General features: G+C 46.0%; 1 protein-coding gene across 6 annotated transcripts in view; it reads right to left on the bottom strand.

Annotated features, from left to right (window-relative positions):
* Positions 1-442: 442 nt before the first annotated feature.
* Slc8a3 (solute carrier family 8 member A3) overlaps positions 443-25,154 on the bottom strand; it is a 117,386-nt gene continuing 92,674 nt past the window's right edge. Inside the window, exons 2-7 of one of the 6 annotated variants that reach the window (XM_076850292.2) lie at positions 19,654-19,760; positions 12,201-12,218; positions 8,083-8,207; positions 7,439-7,538; positions 5,449-5,724; positions 443-2,457 (exon numbers count right to left, since the gene is read on the bottom strand). In XM_076850292.2, coding sequence (XP_076706407.1) covers positions 2,081-2,457; positions 5,449-5,724; positions 7,439-7,538; positions 8,083-8,207; positions 12,201-12,218; positions 19,654-19,760 — 1,003 coding nt within the window. In that variant the 3' untranslated portion in view covers positions 443-2,080. Of the gene's footprint in view, positions 2,458-5,448; positions 5,725-7,438; positions 7,539-8,082; positions 8,208-12,200; positions 12,219-17,158; positions 17,263-19,653; positions 19,761-25,154 lie in introns of all 6 variants that reach the window. The other 5 variants (XM_076850294.2, XM_076850293.2, XM_076850295.2 and 2 more) reach the window with 5 other exon arrangements.

The raw sequence follows: 25,154 nt of genomic DNA, 5'->3' as shown, positions 1-25,154 counted from the left end.
TTTGCGTCACCAGAACATATCTCAACTTGTGGAGGGCGTCCAAAGTGCTTTTGGTTGAATGAATGGTGAGTGCATGAATGCGGAGTATGTGTGTCTTGGAAATCAATATGGGGCCCTGGTTTCCTAACTGGGATCCTCCCCCACTGTGCCCTCCCCTCTATCCCCACAGCTCTCCGTCCATGTGTCCTCCAGCTTCTTGAAGTCCAGGCTGTGACAGCTGGCATTTCCCTAAAATTTTTGTGCTTAAAAAAGTGCCGAGTCTGGCACATTGGCACCTGACTGTGACGGGAAATGACATTTTCACCTCACCTCAGTTGCACCCGCTTCAGAAGAAATCCAGGGTGACCCCTGGACCATTTGCTGAAGAAACACAGGGAGAAGCCAGTTATATGTAGAGATATAAGTAGAGCTTTTATTTATTTTTTTTTAACCAACCCAACATTTCCACTGGCAACTGTCAACATAGCTTATGACATGAGCACTGTTTCTTTTTTAGTTATTTTTTTCTTAAAAAAAGTGTTTAAAACTAAACAGGTGTTTTTTTTTTTTAATTTATCCCTCCCCCTTTAGAAAATGTATTTATGTCAATGCAGAAAGCCTAAAGATCTGTGGGCAGTTCTGTGGCGATGTCTGTGTGTTCACTGGTGTGTGTGTGTTTGTAAAGCCAGGTCCTCTCAAAGGTCATTAGGAAAAGTTCCTTGGGGCATGTCCATCTCTTTTTCTACCATCCCAGGCTCCACGGGATTAGGGAGACTGAGGCTCTCTTAGGGGGCAAGAAACACCCCACAGGCTGGAAAAAAGCTTCATGAGGTCTTAAAAACAAGCAGGAACATGGGAGAAATGAGGAATTCCAGTTCCCATCCTGTGCAAAAATTTTCAAATGTGGCTCGAGGGCCAGGAGAGGTGGAAGGAGCCCCTTGCTGTCTTATAACCCTCAAACTTGCATCACTTGAAGAAATCTAGGCAGCTCTCTATGTATGGCACATTAGGAGGTGAGGGGCTGGTGTAGCCCACATTTCTCAGAAGGCTGACATTTTAAATGTCGTCTTTTTCTTTAAAGATCTCATTGGTTGGACACCTCTTCTCTCCTGCTTCAGATACAAAGTCAGAGATGTTCCAGAAGGCATGCGCCCCTTTTGTCTCCTCAGCTGCCCTTTGTCATCATGTACGATTTCTATTTTTGTCCCATCACCCCCTCGGTGGATTTTCTTGTAGGAGGATCCATATACAGACACGGACACAGTGAAATATAGAACTGGAGAGATGTGAACAGGGAAGAGGACAATTGCTTTTTGGTTTGGATTTGATTTCAACGCAAGCAAATAAAGCCCCACCCGCTCTCCACGTTGGTGGGCGAGCTCATTTCCGCTCACGCCACCCAGTCCTCCAGACAACACAGAGGAAAAAAGGAGATGGGAGACAGGACCTTGCTGGAGCCGCGGGACCTCTGTGACCCTGTGAAAGCGGGAGGTGCGTTTCTGGAAATTCATACCTCCATCTGTCGACTTGGACCTGGGATTCTTTCACGGCACTTTGTCACTAACTTCAGAAAGAAAAGACAAGACAGAACAACCAGCAAAGCCCAATGGGGAGAAATGATAACAACCACCATAATGATTGGGACGAAAAGAGAACCCAGAACCAGGTTTGGTTCATGTTCACGCCTCACCAGCTGGATGGGAGAATCGTGACATATCCCAGTGGAGCGACAGGAGAAACCCTGTCCTCAAAGAAACTCGAGGCAAAGGAATCATTCGAAGGTGGACCAGAAGGACACAGGGTCTGCCCTTTGTTGGGTCAGGGACAGGAATGGGAGTGACAAGACAGAGGTGGATCTGTTGCTGTTGTTGGTTTGTATTTAATGAAATACTTTGGAAAGTGGGTGTCTCCTCCGTTCTATCTGATGATGACTTGGCCCTTTCAGAGTGCGGCCAGGGCCTAGGTCAGGTGAGGTTCCTGGGGCTTGGCCTTGATGCTGCCTCTGCAGGGCTGCTCAGCCTGGGAAGGTCACTGTTGGGAAAGTGCCCTTCTCTTGGAAGAAAGTCCTTGGCCTGCCCTGCCGGAGGCCTGGTTCTGGGGCTCAGAACCCCTTGATGTAGCAGTAGGCCTCCAATGTGGCAAAGAGTATGTAGAGGAGCCACAGGCTCACAAAGAGCCACGTCGTGGCCAGCTTGCAGCCGCGGGGGCCACCGAGCTCCCCACCCAGGTGGGGCCGCCGTCGGTACAAGAGCACACTAATGCAGACAAATGCAAAGATGGTGAAAAGGGTGACGGAGAAGGCCAGTGTGCCTGCGGACACGTGGAACTCCTGTCCCTGCAGGGCCCAGTAGATGGCGGCCACGGACCAGGCCAGGCCAATACCCAGGAAGACATTGACGGCGTTGCTGCCAGTAACGTTGCCGATGGAGGCGTCTGCGTACACGTCCTGGAGGGCGGCGGCTTTGCTGGCAAATGTATCTGGAAAAGGACACAGACAAACGGGAGCTGGTGGGAGTCTGAGATGTGGAGGGCCTTTCTTCAAGTATGCCCCAGGGCACCCTGGCAGCAGGAGCTAAGGGGACACTGCCCACTCTGTCCGTTAATGAGCTGTGTGGCCTTGGGCAGGTCCCACTGCTGATTTGGGCTTCCTAGTACTGAAAGATTACTAAGAGCCACCCAGTCCTGATATTCACCAAAAGGATTTATTGTTCTCCTTTGATTACTTTTTCATTAAGGAGAGTTCACCATTTTAGAATGTCTTCCCAGGGAACTTTGACATCCTGGGAAGCTGCTTAATGTGGATGCCTGATTATAATTGTCTGAGCAATGCCTATAGGCTCGGGGGTGGGCATTGATTTTCAGGCACCAAGGACAAGCAGGGTGAGCTGTGGACTCAAGGAAGATGGGGTTGTCTCTTTGCTGTTAGTATATGGATCACAAAGACTTGAAGGATATTTGACTTTGGATCTTGGCACAGGTTGTAGGCCCAGGGAGGATCGCCAGGGACATCTAGCCCATTACTTTTATTTTGTAGGTAAGAAAAATAAGGGTCAAGGATCTACCCAAGGTCACAAAGGAAGTTAGCAAAAAACTTGATCTTCATGTAAGGTTCCTACCATTGACCTTCAACCAAAGAGCACCAGCCAGCTGTGAATCAGATGTATGGACCATAGCATCAACTTCCCAATGCTCCAAGGGCTGTCAGCTATTTTTTGGACCAATTGCCAGGACTTGGAAATACCTCAAGACACCTCCCTGGCTGGTTTCTCCCGACTTACCTCAACGTTGTCAGTTTTCTCAGATCTCCTGGAGAAAACCTCTTGCCCTTTCTTGCCTGTGACCTTGTATGCAATCCTCTATTATTTATTCCCACATCTATTCTTTTCCCCATATCTGCTCCTTTTCCTCTGATGGCTTGGGTCTCTCAATGCCTGGAGAACAGTGATCAGTGGGCATCTCATATACTAAATCTTGCTTGTATCATCCATCTGATTTCCCTTCCTTCCTTCCTTCCTTCCTCCCTCCCCCCCCTCTCTCTTTCTTTCTTTCTCTTTTTGGTGCCAAGAATTGAACCCAGAAGTACTTAGCCACTGAGCCACATCCCCAGTCCTTTTCTTTATTTTTTATTTTGAGACAGGTTCTTGCTAAGTTGCCTAGACCTTGCTAAGTTGCTGAGGCCGGCTTTGAACTTGTGTTCCTCTTGCCTTACCCTCCTGAGCCGCTGGCATTGTGGATGTGCACCACTGTGCCTGGCTCTAATTTCTTATAACTCAATGTATTTCCATGATAACCAACCCTCTTGCATCACTAATAATCCCACAGTCTGTGCTGAGGTTTGGGGAAAAGGTTTTCCTAAAGTGTGACTTAGATTTAGTTACTCTCCAGGAGGGTGAATTTTCTTGGTTCAGAGAGGGCTTCCCTTGGTTCAGCCAGCAGATTCCTGCCCAGTGAGATTCAGCCTCACCCCTCAAATAGGAGGATATCTTCTGCTTCTCCCTAGGGCAGTTGAAGCTGGGAGGAGTTCAGGGTTCAGATGCCCTGGAGGTCCCAACCACATTGTATAAGGCTTTTGGTTAATTGTATAAGGCTGCACTAGTTAATTCCTGCTTCTCATTCAGGCCCAGCTTCCATATGATTTCCCTTGGAAGCCATCCCTGACCCAGCCTAGCCCAAGTCTCACTGGTTTATATCTTTCTCTTTATAGCACTCATTGAGATGATTTTAATCATAGCATTTGAATGAAGTCTTTCTCCTTTACCTGGATTATAAACTTGGGTTGGGAAAGGAAACACATTTTTATTATTACATACGTGATATGTCCTCCAAAAGCTCACATGTGAGACAATGTGAGAGGGTTGGTGGAGGAGGGGATGTTAAGTTGTGAGAGCCTTAAACTAATCAGTAAATTGATCCCTGATGGGATTATCTAAGTGATGGCTGGAGGCAGGTGGGATGTGGCTGGAGGAGGTGGGGCATCGTGGGCGTGGCTTTGGGGTATATATTTGTATCTGGCAAGTGGAGTCTCTGCTTCCTGATCATCATGAGAGCCACTTCCCTCTATACTCTCTTGCCATGTTGTTCTGCCTCATCTTGAGCCCCAAGGAATGGAGTCAGCCGTCTACAAACTGAGACCTCTGAAACCGTGAGCCCCCAGATAAACATTTCGTCCTCTACAATTGTGTTGGTTAGATCTTTTTGTTACCGCAGCAAAAAAGCTGACTAAAACAACATCTGTAGTCTCTCCTAACAGCCCCAGCAACTAGCACTCTACTGTATCAGGCATAATAGAAGCTCAGTAAATATTTGTCTAATTAATGAATTAGTGACCTATTCCTGTTAGTCATTGAGTATTTAGAAGAAAATAAATAGTATGCAATTCATCATATGAAAGGGCAAATCTCACTAAGCTTTCTTTGCCTGTCCTGCTAGGGGACACTTTGTATTCACAGGTGTCCTTACAAATAGAAGAGGCCAAGAATGCTTGTGGACATTTCTGTTGTGACATTTTCAGGCAGGTTGATCTTTCGTCTCTCATAGACTGCCAGGGGTAAATGGAAGAACAGTGTCTACCTTCTTTGAATGACATTGTTTGTGTGCCCTGTTAATGTAATATAGAGATTAAGAAATTTGGGCTACTTACTTGGGCAGGTAGCTTAACCTCTGTGGACCTCAGTTTTCTCATCTGTTATGTGGGGATAATAACTTTCCCTATTTAATAAGGTCTTGGTGAGTATGGCAGGAATGTAGATTTTTTTAGCATCCATAGTGCCTGTCACATCAAAAGTGCTCCATAAATGTTAGAACATCCTTATTAATATTGTCATTCATCTCCTTGATTGACTTTTGTGCATTGTAAGCACAGAGGCTCTGTTACACTGAGATCTGAGATGCCAAAAAAGATGAGGCAGAGCACAGGGATCATGGGAACCAGGCCATTCCCCTTTGCAGACTCAAACCCCTCTCTCTCACCTGGCACAGAGGTACCAAATGCCACAAAAACAACAGCTGTGACTGAATCCTTGAGACCAATTGTGCAGCCGAAGTGGGAGGCCAGGTCCCCGATGATGGCGGTGAGCATGCCGATGATGAGGATGGAGACCACGAAGCAGGCCCAGCCGTGGCAGTACTCCGTGGGGGGCACGCAGGCAAACAGCACCTTCCAGAAGACCGTCAGGAAGTGCATGACGTAGTCAAAGCAGGATGGCAGCCTCTCCTCCCCTGACTCATCCTCATCCTCATCCCCTGCTGGAGACAAGATAAGCAGGTCCCAGAAAGGACAGTGAGTGAGATCAGATCCTCATTCATGGAAAATCAAGTCCATCCCACATCGCAGGCATCATTGACCAGAGGGGGTCTACAGCTCTCTCTGGGCATCTGGTGACCCACACAGGGTGTGGTCATTGGAAAACAGCCAGGAAATGGGAAACAATTTGGTCATTTGGTTGTCAATTTGGATGCAGGCACAAAATGAGACTGGGAGAAAGAGCAAGGGAACAAGGAAGAGAAGAGACAAAGAGGTCGACAGGGTGGCAGAACACAAGAAGAGCAAGGTCATGGAAGAGGAGGAAGGGAGGATGGAGCAGGCTGCATTTGACTCGGAGGCCCAGAAAAAGAAAATGCACTCTGTGCTCACTCTTCACTGGATGCCAATGAGGCTCCCCTCGGATTATCTGGACCGGCTTCTCTGATAAACATCGTATGTCTGGTCATTATCCATCCTCAGATGGCTGTCATTCCAGATCATGCAGGTATACCAGAGAGCCAGTGCCATTTTCCAAGTACCCCATGGGACAGAGCGGGGATGGGCCCGATTGTCCTTGCCAGGAAACATGAGCAGAGTTGCCCATTCAGCATCTCAGAAGAGATGTGCTGTTGCCTCTCAGTTCCTGGTCAAGATCAGCTCATCACGTTTGGGCATAATGGGTAGAAGCTGAGTTTCTAAAGAGCAGCAATCAGGAACCGGGTTCCGATTCCAGTTTTGCCATAAAGAAAATCTGTAACTAGGGTACATTATCTATTGTTTTTTGAGGCTCAGTTCCTGCCTTGGTAAAAGGAGAAGGGTAGATTCTGGGGACTACATTCTGTTTACTGTCTCTTGAGGGGCACTGTCAGGTCATCAGAGGGGGCAATGGAAGGATCCATGTGAAAGTAGGACAGAAGCAGCAGCAGCAGCAGCAAATCTTTCTTCCTGGCTGTACTTTTGCTCTGGCTCTGGGGCCTTGGGGATGTGACCCTGTGAGTTGCTATGACAACAAAACCTCCTGAAAAAAGACAAGGCCAGTAGTGCTCAGCAGTACAAAGAGGCCCCAGTGATGCTGAGAGGCAATGTGGGGTGGTTGGGAGACTCTGTTCATTCCCATTCTAATGTACCTGCAGGCCTCTGGGACTCCTGGCTGGGCTGTGGGTCACTGCACAGGGATCTGTCAGTAAATGCTGAAGTAGAGGTTTGGAGTCATCCAGGGAGGAGATTTGTTCAAGAGTCAATGTAAAGCGTTTTGAAAACTCCTGACCCCTATCTTGCTAGATCAGAATCATCCCTCATTTCATAGAAAAGGAAGATCAAGTTCATGAGAAGAAGGAATGACAAAAACAACAATTTGTGGTGTACTTGTTTTGTACCTGACTCTGTACCTTTCTGCTTTTCTGAGAAATGTAGTGATAGTTCCTTTTGGGGATGAGGACATTGAGGACAAAGAGGATACTTGCTCTGGTCCACATAGGACGACCAGGATCTGAGGCCAGACATAGCCAGACTCTTTTTAGTCACCCCACCATCCTCTTCCAAAGTGACCCAGTGAAGCAGCTGAATACCGAGCACCAGGACTAGGAAGATGGAATGCAGCCGCCCCCCCTCCCTGACCCCCCCCCCCAAAACTGGTGAGCCACTGACGGTGCCGTGCTCTCGCTTCTCCTGGGCTCTCTGCTTCTCCCAGCAAGGCCACATTTAGACCCTTCTTACCTGCACTGACAGTGATGGCCTCCATGAACTGGTCCCTCCAGGAGTGGGTCCCCACGACCAAGGCCAGGTTTGTCTTCTTGATCAGTTTGTCCACTGTAGTCTGTCAGGGAGAGAAAAACTTGAACTCATGAGGTTAGAGTGCCCAGAACCAAGAAGGAGCCTGCTGCTTTAGAGGAGTGAAAGATGCCCTGCATCCTGGGGGTTCTGGAAGTTATGGATGGAGCAGCCACCTTGGTTTAAATCCTCTGGGGCAATCTTCTACTTGCCTTTTTTTTTTGTTATGACTCCTGACATTGGATATTTGGAGTGATACAATAGAGAATAGGGTCTGATGTCAATAAACCTTGCCCTACACCACTGAGTTTTAGTATCTTTGTTTTAAAGATACAATTAAACAATTGTGATGATACATCTACCGTCTTTCTAGCTATTCATTCCATTTTCTGTATTATTTCTTTTTTCTCACGATATTTCCAGCACTGTTGTTTCAGGTTACAAATGGGGAAAGAGAGACCTGGCGTGAGTAAGTGATTTGTTCAGCTTCAACTTCACATATTCAGTGGTGAAACTGGAGCAGAACCCCAGGTTTTCTGCCCCCATCCTGATTAATCTATTATTGAATTAGACCTCACTGATGGCCTGACCTTGAACTCATAGGACTCTTCAATGATGACCTCTAGTTTGGGGTGTTCACCCAATATTGGCTTTCCCATCTCTGCTATCCTCTTGGCTTCCTCTTCCTCCATAGTCAGCTTCCTGTCTGTCACCTCTGCAAAAAAAAAAAAAAAAAAAAAAAAAAGAAAGAAAATCAAGCAAGCTTTAGAACCTTTTCCATGTCCTGGCAATTTAAAGCTCAGCATATCAGACATGCGCGATAGGTACAAAACAAATAGCTCTTGGGAATGGGGACTTTGTGCACTTTAGTGCCCTTTCTATGTCATGCTAGACACTTTATGACCATTGGGCCAGGAGAGGGTTCTTGTAGGCTTGGATAAGAAGTCCTGTTTGTATACCTTTGTGGGCAACATGACTCAAAGACCTTCTGAGAAATAGCACCAAGTAAAGTCCCCCAAATCATTCAGTGTGATGTGGGGAGCTAGTAAGGAAAGTTGAACTCTTGACATTTGACTATTTCGAACAGTTGGGCCTGTTTAACTTCATGTTAGAGTTCTTGGAGGCACAATTATCCAAAGGGAACAGCTGGTCCACATCAACATCTGTTTCCAACATTGCAGGTTCTCTCCCCTCTGGAAAGGAGAAAGGGGGTTTCCAGGATGTCTACATTTTGTACAAGAGACTATTGTCCTCATGGTGACACACTTGGAAGATTTCCCCCCAAATTTCATGGTGTTCCAATGAATGATCCCCAGTGTTTCCATACAAATCAGGCATATTTCTTCTGGAACACAAATACTTATTCAAACATAAAATAAAATAAAGTTCTTCCTTTACTTTCTTTGGAGGCATTCTCTGTGTCCCTCAGCATCTTGACTCATTTACCATTCTCGTGTTGTACGGTTAGACATTTTTTCTGCTTCATCTGGTGAGTCCATTTTAAGACCACTTCACCATGAAGACATGTTTTCTGGATTAGAGTGAAATAGAGATTGAATCTTTTTATTCCCCTTTGATTAGAAAATCGCTCTTGGCGGCCTGTTTCTTTCAAAGCTCATTTAAACATCTTCCCATCCAAGTCCACATTCTCACATGCAATTAATTCTTTTATTCGGCTCCTTAATTGCTTTCATTCCACACAGTAAACCTCCCAGGGGAATTCGCTAGTCCTTGGATAATCTCAAGGACGAGGTGGGTCAGAGGCCAGGAAGATCTTTTTTTCTCTCTCTCTCACTGGGGAATTGGTGAAGTAAGGAGAGGGGCGAGGCTTAAGTCCTTGAGGTTGCAATGAAAAGAATTCATGGAAAAGACCATAAACCAAGAATGTAAGTTACTAAAGAGAGAGCCTTGGATTTTTATATAACGTTTATTTTGTTTCTTTTGCTTCTTTTCTTTCTTTCTTTTTTTTTTTTTTTTTGGTTGACATGGTATGAATGTTCACAGTCTCTGATTTCTGCACTTGCTGTTTTACTACTGTCCCTGGCATCAAATATAAAAAGCAATCCCAAAACTTTGTGGGAGCTGTCCATGGTCCTAACCCCCCTCTAGTGCTGGTGGCCACTTTTGGAAACAATTCTTTCTCAAGGATGTATGCCCTTCTATATATTTTCAAGTCAGAAGACACCTGCTAGCAACCTAACTTCATTTAATTCATTTATTCTGGTTCTCTGGTTAGTTAATTCTGAAGGTATATCTGTGTGCATCTAGGGTTCTGGCTATGCACAAGGCCAGAAATCCTAGAAATCGGTCTGCATGTCACTCTGGAAAAAAGCCCTTAGAAAAAGACATACAGATCCCTTCAAAGAATGGAATAGTTCTTTCCTCTTCTTTCAGGGTTTGGCACCATATCAGGATGCCTGTCTTAGCAGTGACAGTGTTATTCCACCCCTCCCCGCCAGTTCCCCTATGTCTTACTTTTACATGTGCCCATAAGAACTTTAGACCAATATAATGAGCTCTCCAGTGACATAGAAATGTACCTGTCTAACCCCTTGTCTAGCTATCAATCTATCCCTGTATCCATCTGGCATGATATTCATCTACCTACTGACATGTCCACCCCTGTGGTGACAGCCAGTTTTTCCATTTAGCTTTCAGCAAAAAAATCTTTTTGACAAATAACCAATGCTCTATCTTTAGGTCTCCTACAACCTCACATGAGGCACTCTGTATTTATCTGTTAATTGATTGATTCACATGCCTCTATATAAACTCTGATTTAGCATCTTGGTTTGGCAGCAATTCCTGCCTTTTCCTATTTTAGTAATACGCATTGCTTTCAATTCAGATCAAGTTAATTTCTTGAGAGAATGTTAAGTCTCCAGCTTAAAATATTATAGTGAGTCTGATCACTTGTTGATGAAACTCCTCAGAACTTCAAGTAAAGAGAATAAATAACAGGTGATCCTGATATGCAGGCTGACTAAACAAACTCTCAGTTCTAGGAATAGGAAAAAAGATAGGTGGGAGCAAAAAGAAAGGGAGGGAAAGAATATGAATAAGATGGAAGATTGAACAAGTACTGGAAGAACAAAGAACTTGCCAAGCCAGACAAGGCTGTGAATACTCTGCAAGTATCCTTACCAAGAAGTGGGGTGATGCAGCCGGGGCTGTCACTCCCAGGCCCTTGAGCTTGGTGGGTAGCTCAGGATGAACATATTTACTTTCTGTGTCTAATGCCACCAGGCATTTTAACCACTTCAGTCTATCCTCCCAGGAATAAGAATTTGAGTTTCCCAGTGAATTTAAAGCCTAATCAAAGCCTTCTAAATTAAAGGTCTATGGATTGAAATATCTAGAAAAAGTGTCGTTCCCCGCCCCCCAATTTTTAGTTTCTAGTGATATTTGAAAGTATGTTAAAAGTATAAAGAAACTTAAGGTCAATCCCAATCTTTGTTGTATGCATATATGTATGAGGTAGAGGCAAAAGCTGGAACAGACGAATCCAAATATTTTCTCATGCAAGAGGATGAATGAAATGGAGAAGACCCAATGTTATGAGATCAATCCCCCAGGAGAAGCATGAAAAATACTTTTGGGTATGGGTATGGCCCTTGTCCTGTCGGTATAGCAAGAAGCCAAGGAAACTAGAACAATGTTTTTTTTTTTTTTCCCCACAAAAGTAAAGTATAAGCATAATCTACATTTTTTTTGTTTGTTTAGGCTCCAAGGAGGCAAATGTCCTCACTATGTCCATGGCCTCCTCCTAAGCCCAGAGTATAGCCGGTAGGTGAGTATGACTATGAACTCTGTAAGATGCTTTTCCTCTTAAATGACCTTAAAATTTTCTGTGTTCAAAGAATGGATGAGAGATAAGACATTCTTTAAAAATACATTGGAACTGTTTGTGGAGCCCATTCTGCCTGCATCGAGAGTTATGGCATTGCCAGATATGGGGAAATGCTTTCCTATCTGCTCATAACGTTGGATGTTTGTGAATGGTTTCTAGTCACACCAGCCCACTCTCAAAGTAGGTGTACATCCTACACAGAATCTAGATTCTCCAAGAGAATCTCCACAAAATAAATTTTCTAAAATGTCTATGTCCAGCCAGAACACTGTGCCCACTCCTCTGCCCGTTGTTCACAGCACATGTCACTTTAAGGGTCAATGACAAATGGATAAAAATTCTAGTAATTTAGGTTTCATCTGTGATGAGATAGAAGATCTCCAGAATCAGTAAAATTTCAAGTTATTTATAAAAAAAATTGCTTTTTATGCTCTCACAGCTACTTTTGATTATTTCCTCTTGGATCCCTGGGATCAGTATTTTCTTTTAAATCTCATTACAATCTTATTAGGAGGTTCCAGGTTTGACTTTCACCCTCTCTTCCCCCAACAACCTGAGTTACAGATGAATTCAGGTGTAAAAGTCTACTATCCACCATCTCCTTGGTAAGTTTCTCTTCCTGGTCCCAGAGAGGATCAGCTATGCCTCTACCCACATGCACGGACAGAAATGATACTCATGGAATTGTTTACTTCCTCACAATTATTTCATGTGGGGAAATAAATCTCTCATTCCTTAGGAGAACCGGTCAGATTCACTTGAGCCTGTAGTTCCTATTAAATAAATCAAAGAACACTGATCTTAAACCAAGCAAGGGCACTGGCAAGAACTGAGAAAGAGGGGAAGGACACCTCTTACCTGGAGATAACAGGAGCGCTGTTTGCAAATAGGTACCAGACAAAGGGAAGAAAGAAAAGGAAAGAACATTAAGGTCCCATCTTGAAAGTATCCCCAGACTTTGTTGTGGCTGGCAGCATAAGAAAAGCAATGAGCTTAGTAGGTGAGAGCTGAGGGATGCATGCAAAGAAAGCAGCACTTGGAGCATGCGCAGCAGTAGCAGCAGCAAGAGGTGTGAGCAGCTGCAAAGGCTGCCGAGAAGTTAAGAGAGTTATCCCCACACCTTCCCTGCAACCTTGGAGAGCTAGGGATGGAGGAAGGGGGGAACCAAATGAGAGGAACAGAGACTGAGTAGGTTACTCGTGATCCAGTCTGAAAAGAAGAAGTGAGAATCCAGTTATCATGGAAACTAGGTGGATTGCAACCTGCTAGAGGAGCTGGCTCATCAGTGGTGAGTGTGTCCATACGGCTTGAGTGGGACCTCAGGGAACCAGGTAGTAGTGTGCAAGAGTGCAATGGTGCCCGATTTTATGAGATCTATTCCTAACCTGACAATCAGACTATCTATGATCTGCTCTCCAGTGCCCATAGGTTTCTATGGCCACGAAATGCATCTGAGCTACCACGTTTATTTCTTCTAAAAGAATGAGTTAGTGAAAAAGATAAGTCCTTCAGAATGTTTTCCTGAAATGATTTGTCTTTTTTATAGATATATCCTGGAGTTTAGGGTCATGGACATGGACTCCTATCATTTTGTGTCACCTGGGTCCATTAAGTCCCTGCATCTAATAGTGTTCAGTAAAGTTTTGTTTTTCACCATCTATTTTTGCAATCATCTTTTCCATGGATGCTGCATCTATGGGAGGTGGTCTTCTTTTTTCCAGAAAAGGCAGATGAAATCAGAGTCCATGTATTCTGGAGAAGAGAGACTGTCAGAGAAGGGAGGTGACAAATGAAAGTTCCTTAGATGGACTGGGACCTTGAACCAAGATAAAACCAACACAAGTTGTCCCTAGTCTCTGAATTTATAAACCTTGAATTTATAGCATTTATCTGAATTTATAGCATGGTACTTATGCTAAACTCTTTTAGACTTCAACATTCCTCCAAAAAAAAAAAAAAAAAAAACTTATGACGTACCATGTTTTATTCTGATAGTGTCTTAGTATAAAGCCCCTCACTACTTGGTGCTTGTCAGATAAGTCTGGAAACACCCTTCCATGATTGGTGGAAGGAATATGTGTATGTGTGGTGGAAGGCAGTTGTGACTTATTTTTTCTAGGAATCTCTAGGAATGCAACTCAGGCCTGGGATCTATTATCCCATATACATAGCCACTGAAGACATGTGGACCCAGAATCTGCACACCATATAAACAGCAATTGATTCTTCCTGATATCTTCCATTTAGAATTCTAAAGAAGTAATGGATAGATGCCTATCTTCACTACATTGAGATAGAGAACAAGAGAGCTTGTTTATTCTGCTCCTTCCATGGGTTTGCCTGGGACAGCATCTCCTGGTCTCCGAGTTCCAGTGAAGGCTGGAGATCCCAATACATGGGTGTACCCAGGCAGGACACACCAAGGAAGTTCTTCTAAAACGGTCCTAGTGCTCTGGTTTTCACTCAGATGTCCATTCCAACCCAGGCTCATTCCTAGAGCACAGAGAAGGCCTGCCATCAGCTGGAATTGCATCATTCTCTGGCCATTGTCGGCAGGAATCTGAGACTTCCCATTAAACAGTTACAGATGGGTCTGTGAGATCCAGGAAGGCCAACTTTGAGTGATGCAATGCTTTGAGGGTGTTTTTCCTGTTGCTGCTGATGAGAGAAGCTGGAGTGGAACTTTCTCCTGTATTGGCCACCAGGGTCAGCTTGAGAGTCATTTAACCCTGCTCATACACTCCAGGCACAAACAGAAAAGAGTATAGCTCTGTGAGTAATTAGGAAGCAGCTGGGGTATTTGTCTGGGTGCCCCTACATGTGGGAAGAGGAGGAACAAATAGGCCCAGTATTGGAGGGTAGTGTTTTCCTTCTCCTCCTGAGACTTCCGGTGTCCAGGTCCAGACCCAACAGCCCTGAAGAAGCTGCTCACTGCTGCTCTCAGAAGCCGGTTTTGTAGACTCCAGGACTTACTCCACTCTAGGGCAACCATGTTTACTATTTATCTTTCCTTTTTTCGCTACCACAGATTGTTCAGAGCTTTTAATATCACTTCAGAAGTCTGTTTTGTTTGCCAAGAATATAGTCTTCTATTTCAAATCCTGTCCTTTATTTTAAAAAAATGCAATTGTCATCTTGACCATGCAGAGAGTATGTCATTCTAAATGCCTAGGACTCTCCCATACAACAGTGATAATGAAAAGCAATTTCCACTGTACTGTCTCTCACTCCGAGAGCAGCAGGGAATTCTGCAAATCAGTATGGGTTTTCATTTGATTCTGAGTCTAGACAATCTGGTTTTATGACCTTTCACCTTATGGTGGCCTGATGCCAATATATAAGAAGAACTGAAAAAAAAAAAAAAAAAAACAACCAAAAAAACCCAAACCTGAAAATCAACTCCCTAGGCCATAGGACAGGAGGCTGAGAAATTGACAAATTTTTTATTCTGCTTCCATCTTAGGATCTTAGTCACTGGGAAGATATGGAGGTATATCCCGCAGAGAGCTCGCTGAAATCTTTGCCTTCTCACCTATACTCTCCCTCAAGACTAGATTTCACCAGGGCTTTGCTGATAACTGACAAAAAATCCAGTGTAAAAAGGAAAGGTGTCCTCAAATGGGGAGTAGCTATAGGTATTTGCATTTGGCCAGGTCTCTGTGAGATCCAGGAAGGTCACTTTCTTAGGTCACTTTCTGTCCTGCAGTTGGTAGAGGTTTTAGGGGAGGGAGAAGAGAAGACTTTATTTACTGTTGGAATAAAGGCATAGATGGCGTTCAATTCTCTCCTGACTGGAGCCTCTGCCTTCCTTCCAGCTCCCCTGTATGATCCTTTGGGCTGTTTTGACTTGCACCTAAGTAGCTGGAACTGTGGAAATTGATGATACTAGCTTACAATGGCCTCAGGTATTTGCTAATTTCAACTAATCATGAAGAGGTGGAATAAATGCACAAGGGAGGTGAGAAGAAGTAGGGAAGGTGCTGACACAACTCTGAGAATCTCCTTAGTGGCAGGAACTGGATGATTAGCTGGAATTCAGTGGAATGGCACGAGAGGTGCTTTCTCTCCCTTTGGCAGTCAGCTGATGGCAGCACCTTATTAGGTGATCAAGAAGAAGGTGAGCTATGGAAGATCCAGAGGGTGTCTACCCGTACACCACCAGATGTGTCCAAGCCATTATGGCACAGAATTGGTTTAGCTCTTCAGGTAGTCCCCAGAGGATGGAAAGAACTGATCAAACAAACAGGTCTGAGAAGAGCTATAGAGGAGCCTTGGGAAGTGCTGCTGCCTAATCCTTTGGGTCTGTTGGCTTCTTGCTGTTCCTTGTTACATGAATATGAAGTGGTTGCAAAATGATTGTCCTTTTTGAACAACAGGTGAATTTCACTGCTCGGTTCTCCATGAGGCTCCCAGCATCATCTCTTCCCTTAAGGGGAGTACCAAGGTCCTCCTCTTGGTATTTCCCTAGAGCACGCTTACTCATTCCCACATCCATTTCTCTGACTCTTTCAAAGGGGTAGCTTCAATCATTTTCTTCAAGGGGAGAAACGCTTCCTTCCTTTTACCCTGGTTGCAACATAATCAGCCCCTTAGGGATAAACCACTGGCAGGTATGCTGAGATGCATGTCCTGAGGAGGAGGAGGGGCCACTTCTCTAGTGTGGGATAAAGGTTATTTGAGGGATTTAGGCAATATCCTCACTTGTGGATGCCAAGCTAAGGTAGGTGTACATGAACCATCCATTAGCTGTCTTCAATAGCTACCCTCAGAAACCAGCAGTAGAGACTACACCATTTAGAGTCCCTTCCATTGGTAAACCCATAAGCAATCCTCTGGGCCTACTTAGAGTCAGTTTATTTCCAGGGCTTGCTGGCTAGGGGAATTTTCACACCTGAACTTACTTCTTTTCTCTTAAAGACTATCAGTTTTTTGCTTTAAAGCTTGGATTATCCCAAAGTAGCTTGAATAAATCACCCTACCTTGGGCTTCAAAGAGGGGTAGAATGGGGTGGATAGGATGCTGGGGGGAGGAAGAGCAGCTCAGGACTCCAGGTTGCAGGACTGCCTCAGGAACCAGCTCCCTCTCAGAGAGCTCCAGAAGCCTCTGACAACTGGTATACCTCCCCATGCCACCGTTGACCCAACTGGGAAATAGCCAGATGACACACTTACCTCCATGAAGGGCAGAGGGGCCCATGGGCCACTCTTGCAAGTGAATAGCCTGCCAAGCATTCATTAGAGGTCGAAGGATGCAGCAGAAAACTGTCAAAGCATCATGGCAACGTGAGCCCCCACCCCCATCCCCCACCCTCCCATATTCAATCCTGGCTAGAGAGTGAGGGGTGGCAGGGTAAGAGGCAGGGAAGGGGCACAGGCATGCAGCACATCACATTCCTTTCTTTTTCTTCTCCTCCCCACCCATCAAGGAGTCTTCCCAATCACAGGCTACGGTATGGGGTGGGGTGCAGGGGACAGCGGTAACTGGATAAGTGTAGCAACACATTGAAGTAACTCATCAGGGTCATGAGGAGTTGAGGCCCCGGTGCTGCCCAGAAGGCGGGAAAGGAGGACTTTGGAAATAAACTATGGCTAAGAAGGCAGAGATGAGACCGAAACAGGGTGAGAGCGAGAATACAGGAGGGAAAAAGAATTAAAAAGTCCACTGGCCAAAAGGAGAAAGGAGGAGGAGGAGGAGGGAAGAAACGGGGTGGAGGGGAGAAAAAAAAAATAGAGTTGCTTTTTTCTTTTGGATTGTTTAAAAAAATTCTTGCTTTTTTTGGTTTGTTGTTGTTGTTTTGTTTTTAAAGAATCTCACACCTGATATTCCACGTTCCATCCATTTCGGTTCACCAAGGGCAATGAAGAAATTCTCTTGCCTTTCGTATTCCTCCTCATCTACTATTTTAACCCTTATGGTTTTCCTGTAGGGACAACAAGAGAGAGAGTGTGTCGACTGGGTGGGCAGGTTGGTCGGTCACCTGGAGCATAGCCTTTAAAATCATTCCCCGTCACTCTTGGCACATGCAGCCCTGTCCCACCACGGTGGCCTTAGATAGGACTATGGTGGATTGTGATGTTCTCATATAAAAAATGGTCTCGGCTTTTCTTGTCTCCTTGATCACAGTTGTTCTTGTGGGTGAGAGGGAAAGGGAGCCAGGAGGCCAGGACAGGTGGGCAAAGGGAGGGGCCAGGAGGACAGGAAGGAAACGGGGAGGGAGATTGGGGATGATGGTGGGAGGAGTCCTTTTAGGTCCTGCCAAGGGTTAGTAGGAGGTGAGTGGGGCAGCACATTCCACAGGGTGTCACATGGTAACAGTGCCATTTCTTTTAGGCTGCAGGTCAACTACCTGCCTATTGGGATGACCCAGAACCTTCTACCATAGCAAATACATCCGTGGAACCCAGGACTTGTATCCCTTTTTTGTGTGTCTGTACCCACTTCTCACATGAGTCTCTTAAAGAAAAATTTAAAAGGAAAAGTATTTATGAGAAAGGTAGAGAGAGAGAGCAGTGGGAAAGAACGGGCAGCAGAAGTCTACTGTCTTTCTCATTCTTTCTTTGATAGTGGACTTGTGCTATCAGGTGGGAACCAGAATGAACAAATACTAACCACAATATGATACAAGAATCCATTGTATTACTACCTCTATTGCATGGGGTGTTGGTCCTAAGTCTGCCTTCATAAAAGCTGATTAACTTGGGTTTGGGGCACAAGGTAGTGAGATTTCTGTTCATCTCTGGCTATCTTAAAGAGGCATGGTGTCTTTTACAAGCATATCATTCAGGGAAGCAAAATTTCTTGAAAGTCATTACCCTACAAAGACTGGCTGGAGGCTAGCTCAGGCTCACTGTCACCTGGAGAGGTTGGGCATGTCTGTCTCCTGGTCCTTCATGGAACCACAATGGTGGTTAGCAGGCCCAATTAGTGAGCTGGAATTATTATTTTCTGGGTTTTTTGGGGGGGGTTGAGAGGAGCAGTTGGCTGGGACCTAAATTCTCTCAAAGTGCAAAGAGAATGAATGAATGACAGCTTAGATGTGTCCTCAAATCCTCTGATATTCCTGTGATATTCTAAAGACATGCTCTGCTTTGCTTCCAGTAAAGTAGTAAAATGATCTGAGCTGGTTTTTTTTTGGGGGGGGGGCACAGGACTTGATGCGTGTGCATGCATGCATGTGTTTCAAAAGTACATCTTTGGTGACCTTTGGGGCCCTTTCTTGGACACCATTTCATACTTCGCTCCATGAACCAAAGACAACACTCACTGATTGTTGAGCCATTTGGGGGTGATTTCTTCTCCTTAGATATGGGGTCCTGGGTTATCTATAAGATGTGAGTGAGACTGTTTTTCTGCCACAGAGACTTTGCTATGCAACAGGAATCCAGAGCTCTGCACCCATGAGCCTGGCCCAGAGGGACATGATTGATGACTTGGCCAAAGAACATTGCCCCCCAAATCTAGTAGTTGCCTCCTCCATGGTATGATCTAGATGGAAAGGATTTCCTGACCTGCTTAGTGGAGGCCATGGGATGTACAGGGTTGTGTAAGTTGAAGGCAAAGGACTCCATCCACTCTGAGCAGTTCTATGAACTTGTTGGAGAAGCTTCCCTGAAGATTAGAATCCTCTTGCCCACACTCCAAATCTGCCTGCACACCTAGCTGCTCTGAATGGGAAAATACTGAGTAAGACAGGCAGATCTTTGACTGGTATTTCCAGCTCAGTCAAGGTCAGGGAGAGAACTAAGTCTCAATAGTAGGGATGTGGCAGGTCAGACGGCTTCTGAGGCCTGCTTTGGGAGTGGAATGAACCATGACCCCCAAAACACAGATTCTCAACTTTTGAGGACTCTAAGCTCAGCCCTGGGAATAACTGTCCCCATCAATCTGTGCTGAGTCTCTTTCCTCGTGCTGCCTCTTGTCCGCCTCTGTGCTGCTGTCCTTTCTCTTTCCTGTGCTCTAAGTCATCCAAGAGAAGCTGAGAATCCACATTCCATACTTCTGGGGCTTGGGCAGGGGTCTCTCTCTCTCTCTCTCTCTCTCCCTCCCTCCCCCTCCTCATCCCAGAAAAATTGCCATTGGTTCTCGAGCATCCCTTTTCTGGATACCATGTGACAAGTTGGCAGGTGTTAGGAGAGAGCTGGGAACAGAGAGAGGACAGAGGAGGGGGAAAAGTGAACAGAGAACAGGAGAGGAAGAAACAGGGAGAGAGACTCAGGTAGAAGAAACAGAAGGAGGAGGAGAGAGAGGGGTTGTAGAAAGGAAGAAAGGAGAGAAGAATGTTAATGTTAGTGTGGAGGACAGGGTACTACACCTTTCTGAAAACTCATATCCACCATGCGGGGGCCCATCATCTGAATGAAGTAATTCTTGTTTTTCTCATACGCCTCATCATCAATTACCTTGATGTGAATCGTTTTGCTGTGGATGGAAAAATAAGTATCATAAGCCAGGAGCTGAGTGAGGGCAAACCAACCAGGAGAAAAAACAGGAAGAGAAGGAAACAGCAAAAAGATGCAGAGAAGTTCAAGTCTGCCCCAACACCACAGAGGCGGTGGCATGGGGGAGAGTGACTGCCCAGGGCCCCCTCCAGACTCAGTGGGTTGCTCATGTGCTTCACGTAGCTACACTATGTGACCATACTCAAAGACTGGAGGGAGCTCGGGCTTTATGGTCAAAGGCTCTGTGTTCTAATTACGAATGTGCTGTGTGATCTCAGACTTTTTTTTTTTTTTTTTTTTTTGTACCAGGGATTGAACCCAGGGGCACTTAACCACTGAGCCACATCCCAGCCCTTTTTATTTTTAAATTTTGAGACCAGGGCTTGCTAAATTGCTTAGGTCCTTGCTAAATTGCTGAGGCTGACTTTGAACTCGAGATCCTCCTGCCTCAGCTACCCTAGCCACTGGGATTACAGGTGTGCACCACCAAGCCTAGCTCAGATGAATAATTTAACTGATACACAAACAGGATAACAATGCTTATACCATCCTTGGGCAACTGTGAGCAACTGAATAATACACAGGAGATACCTTCTAACCCCAGTAGTGACCTGCAACCACAGATTGTACTGAATCCTCCACATGCTATGCTTTTTTCCCCCTTATGCATACCTATGACAAAGTTTAATTTATAAATTAGGCACAACAAGAGGTTAACAAGAACTATTAATAAAACAGAATAATTATAACAATATAATAAAAGGCATTTAAAACTTATGAGTTGTTTTTCTTTTCTAGAGTTTTCTGTAGATAAGGATCAGGGACTACTGTATAAAGGCTCGGGCATTAGCACCTTCCCATAATGTTGGTTTCCTTATCCCTCTTGCTTTTGGAACTAGGGAGTTTTTTGTTTGTTTGTTTGTTTTGTGTTTGTTTTTTTACTTTCAAAACCAGCTGATACTAATTTAAAAGATTTATTTTATAGAAAGAGCAGGAAGAGAGAACATTCCAGGACCAGACCCCAGACCCCAAATGGCCTTGGGAATCTAGGCCTAAAAAGTCCAGCTACTTCACCCTTTCTGTGTGGCCATGACAATCAGGGAGGGGCCTGTAGGGCTGGGGGCTGTTCCACACGTGTCGTGCATCCTGGTGGTTCATGGCAGGCCTCAAAGACCACTGAGTCCATCTCCAAAGGAGCTCCAGCAGGCACAGGAGGGACACAGAGGTGGGACCCTTAACTCTAGGGCACCCCAGATTCTACAGGGATCTTGTGACTCACCAATTACACTGCTCTGTGTGTTGAAAAGTGGTGTTTTGTTAATGTGAACATTTAAAAATATAAGTTTTTACATTTCTTCTTCTTTTTTAAAAAAATACTGGTTGCTTAAAAAAAAAAAAAAAAAAAAAAAGAGGCAGACCTGGGCCTCTCCCCCATTGTAGCCTCATGAGAGGACATTTCGGGACCAGACCCCAGTCATGGCCTCCCCTGGAGGATGTGAGGCATAGCTGATGGAGTGGGCAGTGGAGAGACCCCCACAGGAGCCCTGGCCTGCTCCCAGGGTGCTTCCCCTTCCAGGCTCTGCTGCCCTGAGGCCTGCGTGGCCTTTGTTGGAAAGTGGAAGCCTTCGGCTCCTCCCTTCCTTTTTATTAAAGTAGGAATATCTTTACAGTCTAACTTGGGTCAACCTCTTTGCTTTCCTGAGCATTCCCAAGTCACCATGAGCACGGCGGCTGGATGTCTACAGAGTCTCTGCTGGTTACCATGTTGATCCTGCCGACTGAGATCCGGGTCCATCACTCCCCGGGGTGAATGCAACAGCAATTACTGCCCTGAGCCCTGCCAACTGAACTTCCACAAAAGCAGACTCTAAGCCCTCATCTCTTGCCAGGCCTGGTACTGACAAACCCAATGAGCCACCACTAGCAGCCTGTGAAAGCCGCAACACTTGGTCCTCCTTCCCCCCAGGATGTGGAGACTGAAGGTCTGCGTTGAAATCCCTCCTTCCTCCATCACTGGCAGGGAGACCTTGGGCATCTTGTCAAAGTTCTCCACGACTCATGTGTGAAATGGAATAACAATCCCTACTTCTCCGGGTTATTAAATGAGATAATGCACAGGAAGTTCTTGGCAGAATGTGTGTTCTGTTTAATAAATAGCAACCATCATTACTAAGAGTAATAATGACCTCAGTTTGGTAGTTGGAGAGTAATATCGAAGAGGATCTTAACAGCTTCCAGCCATTAAGTCAGAAAATAAGGGTACATCAACAAAGAATTGGTGACCCAAGAGGTGGTACAGGCTGTAAATAGAAGTCAGGTCCACAAAGGTTGGAAAGAACAGGAGGAGAGATCCCAAATGGGTTATTAGAGGGGTTTGGAGTGTGACAACGGTAACAGAGAGCACCTCTCATGTTCTCTCAAAATCCGGCCTCTGGCCCCCTGCAGCGACAGGGTCTGGGCAGGGCAGACCTCGTGTCACCCAATACTGCGTGACTGGTGCTTGTTTTAATTTGGGGTGAACAGATAACAGAAAAGCAGCCACTACTGACTTCTTAGTCGAGGACAGGGAAACAGGGCAGTCAGGAATTTCGGCCCGCTGGAGGAAGCGCCAGGTGGAGGGTGGGATGAGTGGAGGGGGCAGGCTGTGGGATTCCTGGGCTGAGATCCTTCACGGGGACAGCGGCACATCTGTTCTGATAGAAGGTGTTACTCTGCCCAGAGGCCACAGAGAGCCCTTCCAGCTCTGAGGAAGTTCTCGCTTCTCACACAACCAGGTCAACAGAACAAAACAAAACATTTAAATCTAACAAGAGTCACCAGCCAGGTCTCGAGTTCTGTTTCCAAACTTCTTCTCCCACTTCGGTCCGTGGCACCATCGTCTACCAAGTGACTCAGGCCCCGAGCCTGGCATCACCCCCCACCCCCACCCCCACCCCGTCTCCTTCTTTTGCTCATGCCTCTGGCCCCCAACACGTGGACCATCACCTGGCCCTCCTGGGCTTCCTGCCCTGCCCTTGCTTGCTTTCTTCAATCCGTTCCTCGATTACAATCAGTGTCATGGATTGCAATCAGCCCAGGTCCCACGGTGGCCCCTGTAGCTGGAGTTAGCACAGAGCCCTACCATGGCCCAGAGGGAGCTGCGGAGCCCCCGGACTTCACAGCAGCAGCTACCCTTCCGGGGTCCCCGGGGCACTGATCTTCCCACTCCGCAAATCGGGTCTGGCCCCTCCCGGGGCTTCCCTGTTTCTCGGATCAGGTCTGGGCTCACTCTCATCCCTTGAGTCTCCTTGCAGACGCCACCTCTTCAGAGGGGCCCTGTGTGGCCACTTTACCTCATGGACACACCCTCCCTGCGAAGGTCTGTTCCCTCGTGATACCCCGTTGGTTCCTTTCAAGGCACTGATCGCAACCCAAAGTTAGCTGATGTTACGTGGGTACCGTCTCTCTGTCCCCATCTGAGTGTGAGCTCTGTGAAGACAGGGGACCTGACTGTCTTATGTGTCACTGTAGCTCCAGCACCTGGCAATGCCTGGCATGTTGGGAGGCCCCCCTCAGGACTGAGTGCCATGGTGGGTTTTAGCACATCTGGGTTCTCATGGAATGCATCCATTCTGCTTTTTGCAGTAAGAATATGTATGAGGGACAAAAATCATTTTGAAGGCTACTTTGATGACATGCCTAAGGATTCTCATTGGGACAATCAGCTGGAAGGTCAGAGTCATCACCCTGGATGCTCAGTTAATTTAACCTACGACATTTGTCCACTCTGCAGAAGATCTTTCCAACGACAGGGCTCTAACTCATGGGGTCAGAAGGGGATATTTGGATCCTTCATCCCAGTTCCTCCATCCGGCTCAGTGGTCTAACTAAATGGTCCAGGGGACAGGCTCTCCTGGGCAGCTGCTCCTGGAGTCCGCAATTTGTCAGCGGCTGCAGGGCTCACCCACACCTGCCTCCAGCAACTCCAGCTCAGACCTGGCTGTGCCTCTTGGACGGGAAGCCCCAGGAGATCTCCCACCAACAACCCAGAGAGATTGGGGGAAACGCTGCAGGCTGCTGGCTGGCCTCGCAGAGCATTCCTTGCAGTGAGACACCCCATCGCATTGGGCCCCTGATCCTCAGTGTGCTGCAAAGGGAACAGTTCTCTTTAACCGTTGAGTTCCTTCAGAGTGAAAGGGAGAGGAAGCAGCATCTATCCATTGAATAAATGAATAATACATCAGAGGAGGACCCTTGAATTTCACCATTTATGGAAAGGAAGAAATCTGGAAAAAAATCATAGATGGATATATAGCGTCTGGCTCCATGAGAATAACTTTTTAATTTTATTCTTATTTTGCCATGTCAATATGGGTATTATTATTACTTCCATTTTAAAGATGAGAAAAACGTTCAGACAGGTTAAGTAACTCACCCAGAGTCACACAGCTAGTCAGCGGCGGAGTTGGGGTTTTAGCATATGTTCCTTATTACTCCTATAACTTATTCCCCACAAGGAGGTAAGTAAGCGCTGAGTGCCATTCCCAAGATGCAGCCGCCCTAGGGAACCTCGGAGTTAGTTCTCCCACTGAGGTTCAGCCTGCCCAGGCAGGAATAAGTGGATCTGTTCTGAGTTGGACTGTGAGGCGGAGGCTTCCTAACACTTTCGTCCTACCGTGTTTGAAATAATCTCTAAACACAGGATGAACTTTGGAGTCTGAGACCTCTTCCCTCATGACTCCTTCTAAATGACTCTTCTGTATATCAGCCTGGCCCCCTCTTATCACTTGTAAATGTGTCTTGCTGCTCCAGGTCCCTGGATGCTCACAAAGCTTCTTGGACCTGAGGCAGCAGGATGGGGGATATGCCTGTGAGCCTTTCCAAGAAGCTTCTAGAAACCTCATGTCTCCATGCTAGATTCTTTTTTTCTGTCTCTTTCATCTTCCTGGTTGAGCCCCAGCAGCGCCCCTCTCTTCCCCAGTCAGTTTTCTGACTCTTCAAGCCTGGGCAGGGTCCCTCACCTCATCAATCCCTGCAGCTCAATGCTGATACTCCCCTCATCCATCCACCCACCCATCCATCCATCCACCCACCCAGCCACCCTTCATACCCATCCATTCATTCTTCTATCCACCATCCATCTATCCATCCATCTCTGTGAACTTATTCTTTCAAATTTGTCCACACAAATGCTATACTTAAATTCTTCTCATTGTGCTTCACCATGTCATATCTCTGCTCACTTTGGAGGTCCGTCCGTCCTTCCTTCCTTCCTTCCTTCCTTCCTTCTCTCCTTAATTTCCTCCACTGGTTAATCCTCCACTGGTTAATCCATCCACCCATCTATCCCTTTCACTCAACAAATAATTTATTAAGCACTTAGTGCATGTCACGT

This window comes from Callospermophilus lateralis, chromosome 3 (genome assembly GCF_048772815.1).
Source record: "Callospermophilus lateralis isolate mCalLat2 chromosome 3, mCalLat2.hap1, whole genome shotgun sequence".
NCBI lineage: Eukaryota > Metazoa > Chordata > Mammalia > Rodentia > Sciuridae > Callospermophilus > Callospermophilus lateralis.
Note: the sequence above shows the minus strand (reverse complement) of the source record. Positions and strands in the feature narration are given on the sequence as shown.